The 15,022-nt window shown below is 43.2% G+C and overlaps 1 protein-coding gene across 5 annotated transcripts in view; it reads left to right on the top strand.

The window, feature by feature from the left end:
- The window catches only part of rapgef4a (Rap guanine nucleotide exchange factor 4a), a 389,151-nt gene that overhangs the window by 81,227 nt on the left and 292,902 nt on the right, over window positions 1-15,022 (top strand). For 3 of the 5 annotated variants that reach the window (XM_085986186.1, XM_085986185.1, XM_085986184.1), the window contains exon 1: window positions 326-546. The exons of the other annotated variants lie outside the window; for them this stretch is intronic. In XM_085986186.1, the coding sequence (XP_085842312.1) occupies window positions 529-546 (18 nt within the window). In that variant the 5' untranslated portion in view covers window positions 326-528. Of the gene's footprint in view, window positions 1-325; window positions 547-15,022 lie in introns of those variants that run through there. 5 annotated transcript variants of the gene reach the window in all.

Raw genomic sequence — 15,022 nt, 5'->3', positions numbered from 1 at the left:
TTTGTGCACTTGTTTTTTGGTCGAATGAAAAGAGAGGAAACAAAATTGGAAAATTACCCATCCTCCGATCAAATCCTGGGAACCAAAATATAACCAAGACACATCTCTAAATCATAATTCTCAAGTTAAGCAATTAATTTTGCAAATAGTTTGCATGTGACTGCATTCTAAATGCTAATTTAGAACTGTGCATGCAAAATCAGTACAAGCAAAGACCACATTGTCTAAATAGTAAATTAAATGAATGAGCTCCACCTGCCACTTGTGACCATCAGTCACAATGACACACCCTCAAGGGCTTAACATATCAGATCAAAGCAGGAAAACCAGAGGTTTCAGATATTAGGTTGTCACGGTATAGTGTACTTGATACTAGGTGAAAGAAGCTAATGAATACTTCTATGTTTTTCTAAGGAAAGTATTCCTGTTCACTGGCTTTTTAAAAAACTACTGATCATCTTGATCTAATTGAAGCAGTTGTAGGGAACCCTAGTCCGTAAGAAGATTCTCTGCCTCCAATATTTTCCGATGCGCTCCTTTAAGCGGGTATGAAAGCAGTTAATAGAATTTTTATAAGGTCTGTAGGTTAATGATAATTGTGGAATTGGATAATATTTAAAAAATTGACCTAATGTAAAGGGTGTGTAGGTATTGATTAAGCATGTGGTCTGCTTAATGGATCATTCATTTCTTTCCTTCTATTATGTCATGTTCATCAATGTCTTGCAGTTTAATCCCTCTATCCTCATGTCTTAGGTTTCATAACACCCTTATGAAAGTTTGAGATGCTGGTGGGTCAATGTGCAATGTTTCTCTATTGCATTGGAATGCAGTGTGATAGTTATAAGACTGAGCCAGACTGACTTTGTGAAATTAAAATTTATTACTAGGCTAAATTTATGTGTAAGTTTGTGTTATGAAAGACTAACTATAAAACTTATGACTGTAGTAATGGAAAAATGAAACTAATCAAGATGAGCCTGCTTTTGATGGTGGATAATAATTTCTACCAATTACTACTTTAATTGTTATTTAATAACATTGTTGGTGCAGCTAATGTCTCAAGTGAAAAAAACTGTGGAAACATTTATCAAGAGTCCCATGTAAAGGATCCCATTTTTGCCTTGAGTGAGATGGGCCACATAACTTCTAAATGTGTTTTAGAAAGGTTTTCCTTTATGATGGGGATTACCATGATATTTTATAGTTATCCACTGATTATTATGGTTACACTGAGTTTAAAAGTATCCAGCTCAGCTCCTCCAGTATTTAGTGGAGAACTACACCTGTGGTAAGATTGATTAGGTACACTGATCAGGCAGGTCCAACATTCAGTCCCTGGGCTGTACTGTACTGAGTGAGTTAGGTGATCTTTCCTAGGGCATATTTGGAGGTGTTATAATTGTGATAGCAATGATAATTGCTTTTCTAGCTATGTTAGATGTCTGAGTTCTGCTAAATACAATAAGGCCACTGAAAGATTCCCATGGACAGGCCTGCGAGGACTCCCAGGGTATGGCAGAGGTATTAAATGAGTATTTTGCTTCAGTCTTCAATCTTGAAGCCGATGCTCACCTATCCGTAGGAAGTTGCAGTATTAACAATAACATTCTGAGGGTCAAAGTCTGTCCTAAATGGTTAAGACCTTCTGCAAATCCTGCCTGAATGTCAATGTACTAGTTACACTCAAATTTTGAGAGTCCATCTGTTTCCATAATTATTCACAGATCGAAGTACAGATTTGCTTAGGTGCTTGTAGAGGGATTGGAGAATTATATGCAAGTAAAATTTAGAGATGTGGATAATTAAAGGGAAATGCCACAATGAGTCACATACCATCCTGACTTGGAAATATATCGCCGTTCCTTCATCGTTACTCGGTCAAAATCCTGTGTAATATATAGTGTAAACATTTTGAAATTAATTTTTCATAGGAATTACAATATGCTAAGACCAGTGATAAAATTAATAATTTGTGGTAGAGTCCTCGCTGCTTATAGCGGGCAAGTTGGTGTTAATACGATTAGCCTGCTATAAGCGTTAGGCGGTTCACGCCTTTAGAGACACAGAGAGAACAGAGAAGGAAACAAACGAGTGACTGGATTTCAATTCCGTCCCTGTGGTTATTAACAAAAGTTAATGTGGAAAGGGACCAACAGATGGTTTGCCCAGGATTTAAACCGAGGGCTTTTCAGTGTTCCCAAATTACCGACTGAAGAGCTGGAAAAATGCAGGAAGAGCAGGATTTCTTAAATCTCTGCAGCAGTTACTGGCAACAGAGCCATGGTGGGATTCTCGTTCAAAATGAGTGATTGTTAATGAGAGAGATCGTCGGCTCAATACAGATGCAGAATGATCCAGGGAGGGCTTTAAATACAAATATGAGAATAGGATGCGAAGCATTTATTGAACTGCCCAAAATAGCCAGCGGACTTCGCATGTTATAAGCGACCTTTGTAATTGACTCCTATGGTACTGGCAAATGGTTAGCATTATTTGTCCGATATAAGCAGCTGCCCGCGATAAGCGTAGGTGGTGGGGACTGTAATAAAAACCGAAAATGCTGGAAATACGCAGCAGGTCAGGCGGCATCTGTGGAGGGAAACAGGAGTTAGTGTTTCAGGTCTGACCTTTTGTTGGAACTGGAAAAAGTTAGAGATGTAACAGGTTTTAAGCAAGTACAGAAGCAGGGAAAGAGAGGAGGGGAGGAAAGAACGAAAGGTGAGGTCTGTGGAAGGCAGGAGAGATTAAATGACAAAAGGAATGATGATACAAGGCAAAATAGGGTTTTAATGGGACAACTAAAGAAACAAAAGATGGGTGGAGGAGCTGTAAATGGCAACAGCAGAACCATTACCAGTACCTGCTGTCCGAAGAAATGGGAGCTGTGGTTATGATTTGAAATTGTTGAACTGAATGTTGTATAGTGCCTAATCGAAAGATGAAGTACTGTTACTTAAGCTTCTGTTGAGCTTCCTTGGAACAGTGTAGGAGGCCGAGGACAGAGAGGTGGGAGTGGGACGGAGAATTAAAATGGCAAGCAACCGGAAGCTCAGGCCATACTTGCAGACTGAACGTAGGTGTTCAGCAAAGTGATCACCCAATCTGCGTTTGGTCTCCCCAACGTAGAGGAGACCACATCATGAGCAGCGAATACAGTATACTAAATTGAATTGAAAGAAGTACAAGTAAATCACTTGTTTCAATTGGAAGGAGTGTTTGGGGCCCTGGACAGTGAAAGGGCAGGTGTCGCTGCACCTGCGCTTGCACGGGAAGGAGAGTGGGTGTTGGAGGTGATGATGGAAGAGTGGACCAGGGTGTCATGGAGGAAACAGTCCCTTCTCAATGCTGAAAGGCATGGGGAGGGGAAGGTGTGTTTTGTGATGGAAATGTCAGAGAATGATCCATTGAATGTGGAGGTTGGTGGGGTGGAACTTGAGGACAAGGGAAACCCTATCGTGGTTCTGGGAGGGCGGAGAAGGGGTGAGGGCAGAAGTGTGGAAAATGGGACTGACACGGTCGAGGGCCCTGTCAACCACGGTGGAGGGGAATCCTCTGTTGAGGAAAATAAGACTTATCGAAGCATTAGTGTGGAAGGTGGTATTGTCAGAACAGATGAAACGGTGATGGAGAAACTGGAAGAATGGAATAGAGTTCTTGCTGAAAGCTGGGTGGGAGGAAGTGAATCAGGTAGCTGTGGGAGTCAGTGGGCCTATAGTGGGTATTGGTTGACAGCCTATCCCCAGAAATGGATAGAGAAGTCGAGGAAAGGAAGAGTCGGAGATGGACCATATGAAGGCAAGGGAGGGGTGGAAATTGGAAGCAAAGTCAATGACATTTTCTAGTTCAGAGTGAGAGCAGAAAGCGGCACCAATACAGACATCAGTGTACCAGAAAAAGAGGTGAGGGAGGGGAACTGAGTAGGCCTGGAACAAAGAATGTTTCACCTATCCCACAAAATGGCAGGCATAACTAGGATGCATATGGGTTCCCATAGTGACATCTTTTATTTGGAGGGAGTGAGTGGCGTCAAAGGAAAAGTTGTTCAATGTAAGAGCAAGTTCAGCTAGACGAAGGAGAGTGGTGGTGGATGGGGTCTGTTTGGGCCTACGTTCATGGAAGAAGCAGAGTGCCCTCAGGCCATCCTGGTGGGGGATGGAGGTGTAGAGGAGACGGTAAGGGCCAGGAAACTGGAAACTTGTGGTGAAGGATGTCAACAGTCGCAGATGTAGGTCGGTAGAGACTGGATAAGGGAAGAAAAATAGTCGCGATAGGAAGATGTAAATTCCGTGGGGTCAAGAACAGGCTGAAATGATTGGCCTACGAGGGCAGTTCTGTTTATGGATTTGGGAAGAAGGTAGAAGTGGGCTGTGCTGGACTGCAGTTTGTTTAAAAATCCCCCATAAGTGGAAAATGCATAGAACGTCTTTGAATGAAAAATTGGAAGGCTTTGGTCCAAATTATAATGCACTTGCAGTTTTAAAAATTACAAATCCCTATACAAATTACACTTAAGAACCATGAAAGCTATGAGAATAAAGCACTGACATACTGTGCAAAAATCATACAAAAGAAACCAACTCAAATATGCATGGAGCAAAGACTGACGATGTGCTGTTTGTGGTGGTGTGAGGTATAATAAGTGGAACAAAATGTTAGCAAATGAGAAGTTGTATCAAATTTCCACTTTTAAATTTGTCACAATTTTTTCACTCTGAAACCTTGCTCTTTGCTGCCACCCTGCTGTCACAAACACATTTTTGGCCTTTTCAGTCAATGAGCAGAAACTCTAGATTTGACTAGTGTTTAATTTTGGATTTATCTATCACTGCATTTCTAGGTTTTCTTCCCATCTAACTGACAATCTTCCCATCTAGCTGATAACCTTTCATTAGCTAAATCAAATAATTTTGGTGGTGACAATTATTACAATTTTGTACGGACCAGCAATTGTTTGGAAATCTCTTTTATTCGTCAATTTTATGAGACTAAATACTAACTGCATGCACTAAATAATTGAATACTTGTAATTGAATAGAAGAAAAAGCACTGTGGAGGTGGATGTATCAAATTTGTAATTGCGATAAAGGGGCAGGAAGGAAATAGCAACAAATTACACTCTACTGATAATTCAAAGGATTATTTTTGCACTAAAAATTTGAATTCAGTAATTTGAACTAAGCAAAGTGGGAATTTAGTTATAAATATTTAATTATCAGATACATAGAGCGGAGCAGACAGTGCTAAGTATAAAATGCACCCTGGGATTTCTCTCCTCTTCTACAACAACTTGCATTAATAGAGCACCTTTAACAAAAAACATCCCAAGGCACTTCGGAAGCATAAGGGAAAATGGAAAGATTAGGAGAGATGACCAAAAGCTTGGTAAAAGATGTGGGTTTTAAGGATGGTCTTAAAGGAGTTGGGAGGTTTATGGAGGGATCTGACGAAGGGTCCCCGACTAGAAACGTTGACTCTGTTTCTCTCTCTTCGATGCTGCAGGACCTGCTGAGTGTTTCCAGCATTTTCTGTTGTTATGGGGCCTAGGCTTCTAAAAGCACGGTTGCCAATGGTGAGGTGGTGGAGGTGCATAAGAGCCCAGAGTCAGAGGAGGGGAGAGTTTGGTGTACGGGGGGAACTGGAGGAGGCTACAGAGGTGAGGCCATGGAAGACTTTAAACTAAAGGAAGAGAATTTTAAAATTAAGACATGGGGGGGGCGGCTGCGAGCCAGCGTAGGTCAGCGAGGAGAGAGATGATGGATGAATGGAACTTAGTGCTGGGCAACAGAGGTTTTGATGAGCGAAAAGTTTATAGGAGGTGGAGGATGGGAGCCCGGCCAGGAGCGTGTTGGAGTACATTGTACCTGGAAGTGACGAAAGACATTAATGAGGGTTTCAGCAGCAGATTTCCAACTTGGTAAACCCCATGGCAAGGACTCCATGTTAGAAGGGGGAGTGGGGGTGAAATTCCCTGCCTGAAACTACTGAGGGGCATTTTACAGAATCATTTTTTAGTTGCACAGCCAACCAAAAGAGTTTTCTAATCACTCCAGTCAGAGTGGATATTTCAGACCCAGTTTGTGGACAGTCAAAATCTGTTACCTCAACAGGTAAGTCATCTAGATAGCTTATCCCTTTTCTACAGGCTTAACTTAAGTATGAATCTGGTTTAAATAGTGGAATTTCTGGAACAGCAGCTTTTGCCCTCATTATCCTGTCATTTTTAGATATGCAATCACTGTGAGGCAGACACATCTTCAGGCAGCACCCAATTCTACCAGAACTTTACATGTATTTTAGAACAGTTGTAACTCTGGTCTGACTTGCACTCCAATTTCTGTTCCCCTACACTGGAAATACAGTACTCTTGCCCCCAAAAGATAACAGAATTTTGAGCACTTTATTTTTTATATGAACAATTGATCACATTTATATTTGATAGTTTAAAATATATGCACCTTTTATAGGAACATGAGTAGGCTATTCAGCCCTTCGAGCCTGTTCTGCCATTCAGTTAGATTATGGCTGATCTGTACCTCAACTCCATTTACCCACCTTTGCTCTATATCCCTTAAAGCCCTTACTTAACAAAAATCTATCTATCTTCATTTTGAATTTTTCAATTGACCTAGCCTCAACAGCTTTTTGAGGGAGAGAGTGTGTTCCAGATTTCCACTACCCTTGTGTGAAGAACTGATTCCAGACATCACTCCTGAATGGCCTAGTGCTAAGTTTTAAGGTTATGTCCCCTTGTTCTGGATTTCCCCCCCCCCCCCCCACTAGATTAAATAGTTTCTCTCCATCTACCCTATCAAATCATTTAATCGCTAAACACTTCAATTAGATCACCCCTTAATCTTCTACACTACAGGGAATACAAGCCTAGTCTATGCAACCTGTCCTCATAATTTAACATTTTAGCCCCGGTATCATTCTGGTGAATCAGCGCTGTACACCCTCGAAAGCCAACATATCCTTGCTGAGGTGCAGTGTCTAGACTGAATGCAGTACTCCAGATGGGGCCTAACCAGAGTTCTCTACAGCTGGAACTAAACTTCCACCATTTGTACTCCAGCCCTCCTGAGGTAAAGGCTAACATTCCATTAGCCTTTTAAGTTATTTTTTGTATCTGTCCACTAGCTTTTAGTGATTTCTGTACGCGGATCCCTAAATCTCTCTGCTCATCCGCAGTTCCTAGCTTTTTGTCATTTAGAAAATACGCTGATCTATCTTTCTTCGTTCCAAAGTGGCTGACCTCACACTTCCCCACATTGAACTCCATTTGCCACAGTTTTGCCCATTTACTTATCAATGTCCCTTTGAACTTTTCTGCTCCCATCTACACTACTTACTATGCCACCTAACTTAGTGTCATCAGCAAACTTGGATTCCTTTTGAGTTTCAAGTTGGAATATGGCTGAGCCATTATCATTGTTTTCTCCCTTCTATATGCCCCCATCATGACAGGGAGGCCTGATGTTCTGCTCCCAGGCCTTCATCATTGCTGCTTGTAATAGGCAGCTGGGAAGTGACTGTGGTTTGGTCTGACTCACAATTCTTCTGCTTCCCTGTGGGAAAGTGCATCACCTTTGCTTGACATTCTGTTTCCTTTCTCCCCACCCACCCCTCCCTCAGGGGAAGGTGGGAAGCAACTAGGCTGGAATCAGGACTGACTGTACAGAGAATTGTATGCGTGAGCCTGATTCTACAACTCCAGTGGCTGAGTCACTGGGCTGCCACCTAATTTCACATGCACTCCAGATTAATTGTATTGAGTAACTTTTATCTTGCACATGTCTTTAAAATATAATGCAATTTAATGTCATAAGGCTTTTCTTATTTTGCTCAAATAAAGTATAATTTTTTCTCATTTATTCAGTTCCACATATGAATAGAAATTTTCCATCATCTTGTGGTGATTTAAAATACTAAGGGCTCTAACAGTTTTATCCCATGCTTGCACTGTGTGCAGCCAAAAGGTTCAGACAAGGGGCAGATTTACAAACCCCAGCCATGACATCTTGTCACTGCCACCCAAAAACTGGTAGCAGGGCCAGTTGGAGACTGCACTTGACTTTTTTTTAGGTAAGTGGGATGTTTCGTTGGACATGAGTGGAGGTAGCACTGACTGAGAAAGTCATTCACACCATTGGGCTTCCCTTAAATTCAGAGGGGCAATTTGTTTTGTTGGTTTGGATTGAGCATTTCCTTTTCAGCTCAAGGATCTGTTCGTCCTTGAGGCAGAGACTTCACTTCTTTTATGGCTATAGCAAAGGCATCATTAGGTCAGGGAAAACATCCTCCCATTCCTTCATAATCCAAAAGAGCAAGAATTCTGGTCTTTACTGGACTTAAAGGCCTGGATTTTAACTTCGTGATGCACTGGGAGTGGGTGGGTCCGGTAGCACACGGGAAGCTTGGAATTAAGTACAGCGCGTCTGTCAGTGGCTTCCTAACCCATCTACTGCATTACCATATCATTTCCGGGTTTCCTGACCAATTAGCGTGAGCGGGCATGATGACGACTCACATGAGAGAATTTCCACTCCAGTATTTAAAGGGACACTCAACGTGCAATTTGATGGCGTTTGGCGTTGGGAGCACAACAGAGGGAATTGGCTGAATGGAGTCTAGACATTCAAAGGCTGCGCCTCGTTTTAGTGACTCCTCCCTGGATGTGCTGCTGGGGGCTGTAAGGGCCCGCAGGGAGATGCTCTTCCCTACTTGTGAGAGGAAGAAGCCTGCAGGTGAAGTAATGAAGGTGTGGTTGGAGGTTGCCCATGAGGTCAGCAGCAGGAGCGTGGTGCCACGCTCACGGATTCAATGCTGAAAGTGCTTTAATGACCTAAGCAGGTCAGGGAAGGTGCGTACTGTGTCACATTCACCTACATCCTGATGTGTGTATCACCCCAACTCCCTCACTCTGCCTTCTCAAGCCTACTCCAGTACATCACTCCTCACACCAACTTGCCTTGCAAGTACATCCATCCCTTTCTGTCTATACGCTTTCTCGCATCTCCATCTGTCCATCCACCACAGACGCTCACCCTCATCCATATGCAATATCATGCCTCTCCCTCATGGTCACCCTCAACAAATGCTCTCAATCCATCCATTCAACACATGCCATTACTCTCACTCATAGGTCTCTTTCACTCCTTGCAGGAGAAGAGAGCACAGAACAGAGGGAGAGGCAGAGAACTGGAGATGGCCCTCCAGCCATCTCTCAATTGACAGCTGCAGAGAAGGAGTCACTGGAGATTAGCGGAGTCTCGGCATGCCTGGCCATTGCAGATGGGGGGCCTCCCAGCTACCGGGTGACAGAATTAAATATCAGGCAGCCATATGGCCCACAGCACTCACTCATGTTGACTTGATGTCAGCAGTGAGTGAAATATGATCAGGTGCCTTGTGTCCCGATGGCCGAGTCTGCCCCTGCACAGGAGGAGCAGTCTTTGCCGGGGCCCTTACAGGCTCCAAAACCCAGAGGACGTCTGCTAAAAGTATCTAAGCAGTCAGAGCAGGGATCTGAGCAGCCTGTCTCTACCTCTGCTGAAGCCACAGGAGTTGCATCACGTAGAAGTGCTATGAAGAGGAAGACTAAAGATTTGTTGTTGCACATGGGCGTGTTACACAATGTTATATTGGTAAGTTTGTGTTTTATTTTTGAGCCGTGTAAATATTCTTTCTTTCCACCACTTTCCAGTCTTGCCCAATTTGGTTGCTGCCTAGCAAGTGGCCTTTCACTTGTGGTGAATGGTAAGATATGAATTGATGCCGAGCAATGGGGGTGCTGTGAAAGGGATGCTCAGTTGTTTGTAGGACTGCTTTATGTTAGTGTCGTTGGGGGTAGTGGGGAGTGGCAGTGCTTTTGCATGTGGTTGTCTCTTTGGGTGGACTGGTGGAACCTAAGTGAACATTGCAATGAGCGCAGCTGCTAGTGCATTGGCCACACCATGTTCTGCCTCTTCCTCCTCCTCAAAATCATCTGAAGAGGCTCTGCACCTTGTTCCTCCTGCAGGTCGAAACCTCGCTGCTGTGCAATGTTGTGCAGAGCGCAGCAAACCGCGACCGTTCTGGCTGGTGCGTACTGAAGAGTGCCTCCAGATCTGTCCAGGCACCTGAAGCGCATCTTCAGCAGCTTGCTCAATGACCCATCTGGATGTCATATGGCTTTCATTGTAGTGCTCCTGGTCCTCATTGATTGGGTTCCTCACGGGTGTCAACAGCCATGTTTTAAGTGGGTATCCTTTGTCTCTGAGCAGCCAGCCAGTAAGTCTGCTTCGAGGTGTGAAGAGATCAGGGAGGGTGAACTGCCGCAAGATGAAAGCATCATGGCAGCTGCCCAGGAATTTTGCGCACACCTCCATAAACATCTTTTTGTGGTTGCACATTAATGGAGTGGAAGCCGCTGTGGTTGATGAATACTCCTGGGTGATCGGAGGGTGCCTTACTTGCCTCATGCTTGCAGTCGGTGATGCCCTGCACCTGTGGGAAGCCAACTAGAGCCGCAAACCCAAGCGCTCGCTCATTCTGACTGGCATCATCATGGGCAAAGTTAACACAATTGCTGACCCTGGCAAACAAGCAATCAGTCACCTGTCTTATGCATTTGTGGGCCGCTGACTGTGAGATCCTGCAAATGTCTCCGGCAGAGCCCTGGAAGGATCTAGAGGCAAAAAAGTTTAGGGCGGTGGTGACTTTGACAGCCACTAGTAAAGCATGGCTACCAGGCCCACTTGGCAGCAGGTCTTGTTCCAGTAGGCTACAAATGTCTGCCACCACCTGACGCGACACCCTGAACCTCCTGAGACACTGGTGTTCCAACATGTCGAGGAAGCTTATCCTCTGCCTGTAGACCCTGTGTGCCGGGTATGGCCTCCTGCGAGCTGCACCTCTGCCGATCCCCCCTCTCCTGTGGTGTTACAGGTCTGTGAGCAGCAGGCTGCTTCTGCTCCTGCTGATACTGGTCATCTTGGTCCAAAGTAATACAGCATAAACTGCACCCATGCTGATAGATCAGAGTTCCAAAGTGCAGATCAGACATATAAACCTCCAAAGTGAGATGACACCTCCAAAGTTGTAAAAGTAACCTCTCCGCACAAGTACTGTGAACAAAGCCTTTCACACAAGCAGGCAACAAAGCAGCTGTGAGGTGTCAGTAGTTATTCACATATTTCCCCGTCATGCCTTCAGTGCCCTCAATTGCCATTACGTTCTCGCCTTGCTTTCACTGGCGAGTTCCAGGAAGCCTGGGAAATCCGTGGACCCAGTTAAATTGCAAAAGCCATGTTAATATCACTGTAATTGAGCGACTAACATTGAAATTGATAACCTGCCTCTCCCAAGATGGTTGCACACACACAGCCTAACTCGCTGCAGATATGTACAGATATCGGCGGGTTGGAGCCGGCTTCCCGACATGCTTGCATTTTTCCAGGACTTAACCACCCACACTCACACCTAAACCCATGCTAAAATCCCCCCCCCCCCCCCCCAAAAGGTTCTGCGTTCTTTCAGATTGAAGGAAAATTTCAATATTCAGTCAGCCTAACTGGTCTATTGCGATGACTGTCTCGGACTGCATTAATCCCGTATCTTTGTAACTACAATTTAATACTCCCCTGACAGAATAAGTGTAATCTGGAAGAGGCAGGAACCTAAGGACTGGTGTGATAGTTCAATCTTCCTGATCTCAGTCGAGAAGAGAGGAGAAACTTGTGGGTGGTGGAGGTGGAAGGGAAGGAGTTTTCCTATATCAAATAAATTGCAGCAGAAGGAAGATTTTAATTGGACTAGTTGGCCAAATATTAACTTGCACATGCCAAAGCAAATGTGATCAAACTACAGTAAAATCATAGACTCAATTTAATTTTCTTCCCATTGAGTGATCATAAATTCTTAGTAAACATAAAGAAAAAAAAAATGAAGTGGCTGGTCAGCTAATCTGAGGGTTAATTATCTTCTAACGTTAATCTGTAATGAATCGGATCTAAATGAAGTATGTATTACAAATGTTGATGACATGTCATGTAGTGCAGTTTATTTATCCAACTATGGCAGTTGTTTTCAAATTGCAAAACTGTGGAGATGCACCCTGAGCTTACCTACAGTATTAACAACAAAAATTTGCATTTATAAAGTGCCTTTTAAAGTAGAAAATGTCTTGAGGTGCTTTATTGGGGTGTTGGGTGGGGGTGGATGGAAGGGAGAAGAGAAGAGAAGAAAAAAATATATAAAGGGAATGGACATGGTGTAAAAGAGGATAAGTGATCAAAGGTTTGGCTCAAAATGATGAGTTTTGAGATGGTCTTTAATGGTGGAGAAAGAAGTGGAGAGGCAGTGGATTTTAAGGAGGGAATTCCAGAGAGTAGGGCCACGATGATTGATGGTTCTGTCATCAACAGTGGGGTAAAGGGAGGGGTGGATACATAAAATGCCAGAGTCATAAGGATATGTTGATAGGATAAGGTGGGGCGATGCTCGTGTGGAGCAGTAACGCCAGCATAGACCCGTTGGGCCGAACAGCCTGTTTCTATGCTCTAAAATTCTATGTAAAGGGTATGGGAGGGGCTACTGAAGCAGAGTGGGGTGAGGTGATGGGGGGGATCCATCCAAGGACGAAGATTTTATTTAAGTCAGTGAGGATAGGAGTGGTGGATTAGTAGGGATAGGCAATGTTCCCTGTATTTTGTTCTGGCCCTGTGTGGCCCCTTTACTGCGCAGACCATTCAAAATACTGCACATGTGTGGTTTTTACATTGAAAAGCCGGCTGCGCGGGTTTCCTGACGCAGCTGCACAGCTTACGGGGAACATGAGGATAGGATATGGACAACTGAGTTTGGAGCAAGTTCTGGAGGATGGGAGGTTAGCAAGGAGGACAATGGAGAAATCTGGTCGAGGGTGACAAAATGTAAATCATGATAATCTGATTGCATTCAAATGTAAGGACATTTTTTAAATCATGAAACCAAAATGATTAAGCATTCGGCAATATTAAATTCTGCTTACCGAGACAGGATGCGTTGGATCAACATAGGTCACTACTAATGAAAATGCAGATAGTGCTGTTGTAGGTTTACATCCTATTGTAATGCCTGACTGTTCAAATCCAGGCAGGAAGGGAGTGAAAATACTGGGAGGTTGCACTGTGTTAGCAGTCCTTGTGCTACAAAAAGCTACTCAGATTTCCTGAAATAATTGCCAAAATAAACTTCCTTTTATGTAGACTTTTTAAAGTAAGTGGGTTCATACAGACTGTTGGAACAAGAGGAGGAACAAATCTGATGTTTGCTGTTATAATGGAATAAAGAAGTTAATGCATTCTTGGGTTACTGCTGCTACAACCAGATTTCATCTCCGGTTAGTTGTAAGTGTTTCATTATTGCATTAGTATAGTAACAATGAAACCTTATCCAAATTGTAGTAATTGCTTTAATGGCTTTTGTTACAAAAGTAGCATTATTGTAACTGTAGCTATTCGTTAAGTACTTGCAACTGCTTTAGTTTAAAATTGCAAATCATTAATACTTCCATTTACCGATAAAGTACATTTCTATATGTGGTGATCTTTTGTTAGGCAAAGTTGTCACAGCAAACATCTCAAGTGCTGTATTGGAATCTCACTGATGGTCTCCCTGGAATGTTATGCAGTGTTTTTCTAAAGTGTGATTAAGAATGGCCCGAATAATCCTGCTATAGACTGATTAAACTGGACTGTCTTGCTGGTTTGTTTATATTTTGAATTGTAACCAGCAGCATAGCTGACAAAGTTGCTTTTGCAGCTTATAGGAAAGCAGTTACTGTTCCATAGTATAGTATAAAATTTCCTAAATGTGAACCGCAACCCACATTTTGGCTTTGTATAAAATATGGATATAAAATTGACTGACTTATCATTGAATAGATTTTATAATTTTTGTCCGGATTTGAGACTTCAGTTTCCGTGTGTTCCTATTTCAAGCTCTACTGCTCCTCTGACAATGCAAAGGCACCCACATTTTGTTTAAGTCTTAGTCTTGTAGCAGGGAAAATGGGGGGGAAAAACCGAATCCAAACAAGCAAATAACGTATTTGCTTCTTTAGATTACTAGCCCCTTGAATTTGCTTTTCCAACTTTTTATATTAGAATTGTTTTATTTTGATACATATTTCTCTGTTCTTGATCGTTTAGATTCAGTAGAGAGAACTGTTGCTCTATCATTCCTTGTTTTTATTGACGCTTGTGATACCTCCATTTACATAAGAACATAAGAAGTAGGAGCAGGAGTAGGCCATATGGCCCCTCGGGCCTGCTCCGCCATTCAATAGGATCATGGCTGATCCGAATCTAGACTCACGTCCACTTCCCTGCCCTCTCCCCGTAACCCCTAATTCCCTTATCTGCTAGGAAACTGTCTATCTCCATTTTAAATTTATTTAATGTTGCAGCTTCCACAGCTCTCTGGGGTAGCAGTGAAGAAGTTTCTCCTCATCTCAGTTTTGAAAGGGCAGCCCCTCATTCTTAGATTATGCCCCCTAGTTCTAGTCTCACCCAGCAGTGGAAACATCCTCACCGCATCCACCCGATCAAGCCCCCTCACAGTCTTACATGTTTCGATAAGATCGCCTCTCATTCTTCTGAACTCCAATGAGTAGAGTCCCAACCTACTCAATCTTTCCTCATACGTCAACCCCCTCATCTCCGGAATCAACCGAGTGAACCTTCTCTGAACCGCCTCGAGAGCAAGTATATCTTTTCTTAAATATGGAAACCAAAACTGCATGCAGTATTCCAGGTGTGGCCTCACCAATACCCTGTATAACTGCAGCAAGACTTCCCTGTTTTTATACTCCATCCCCCTTGCAATAAAAGCCAAGATTCCATTGGCCTTCCTGATCACCTGCTGCACCTGCATACTAGCTTTTTGTGTTTCATGCACCAGGACCCCCAGATCCCTTTATACTGTAGCACTTTGCAGTTTCTCTCCATTTAGATAATAGCTTGCTCTTTGATTTTTTCTGCCAAAGTGCATAACCTCC

This window comes from Somniosus microcephalus, chromosome 4 (assembly GCF_052327205.1).
Source record: "Somniosus microcephalus isolate GS21.2 chromosome 4, FLI_Smic_1.0, whole genome shotgun sequence".
NCBI lineage: Eukaryota > Metazoa > Chordata > Chondrichthyes > Squaliformes > Somniosidae > Somniosus > Somniosus microcephalus.
Note: the sequence above shows the minus strand (reverse complement) of the source record. Positions and strands in the feature narration are given on the sequence as shown.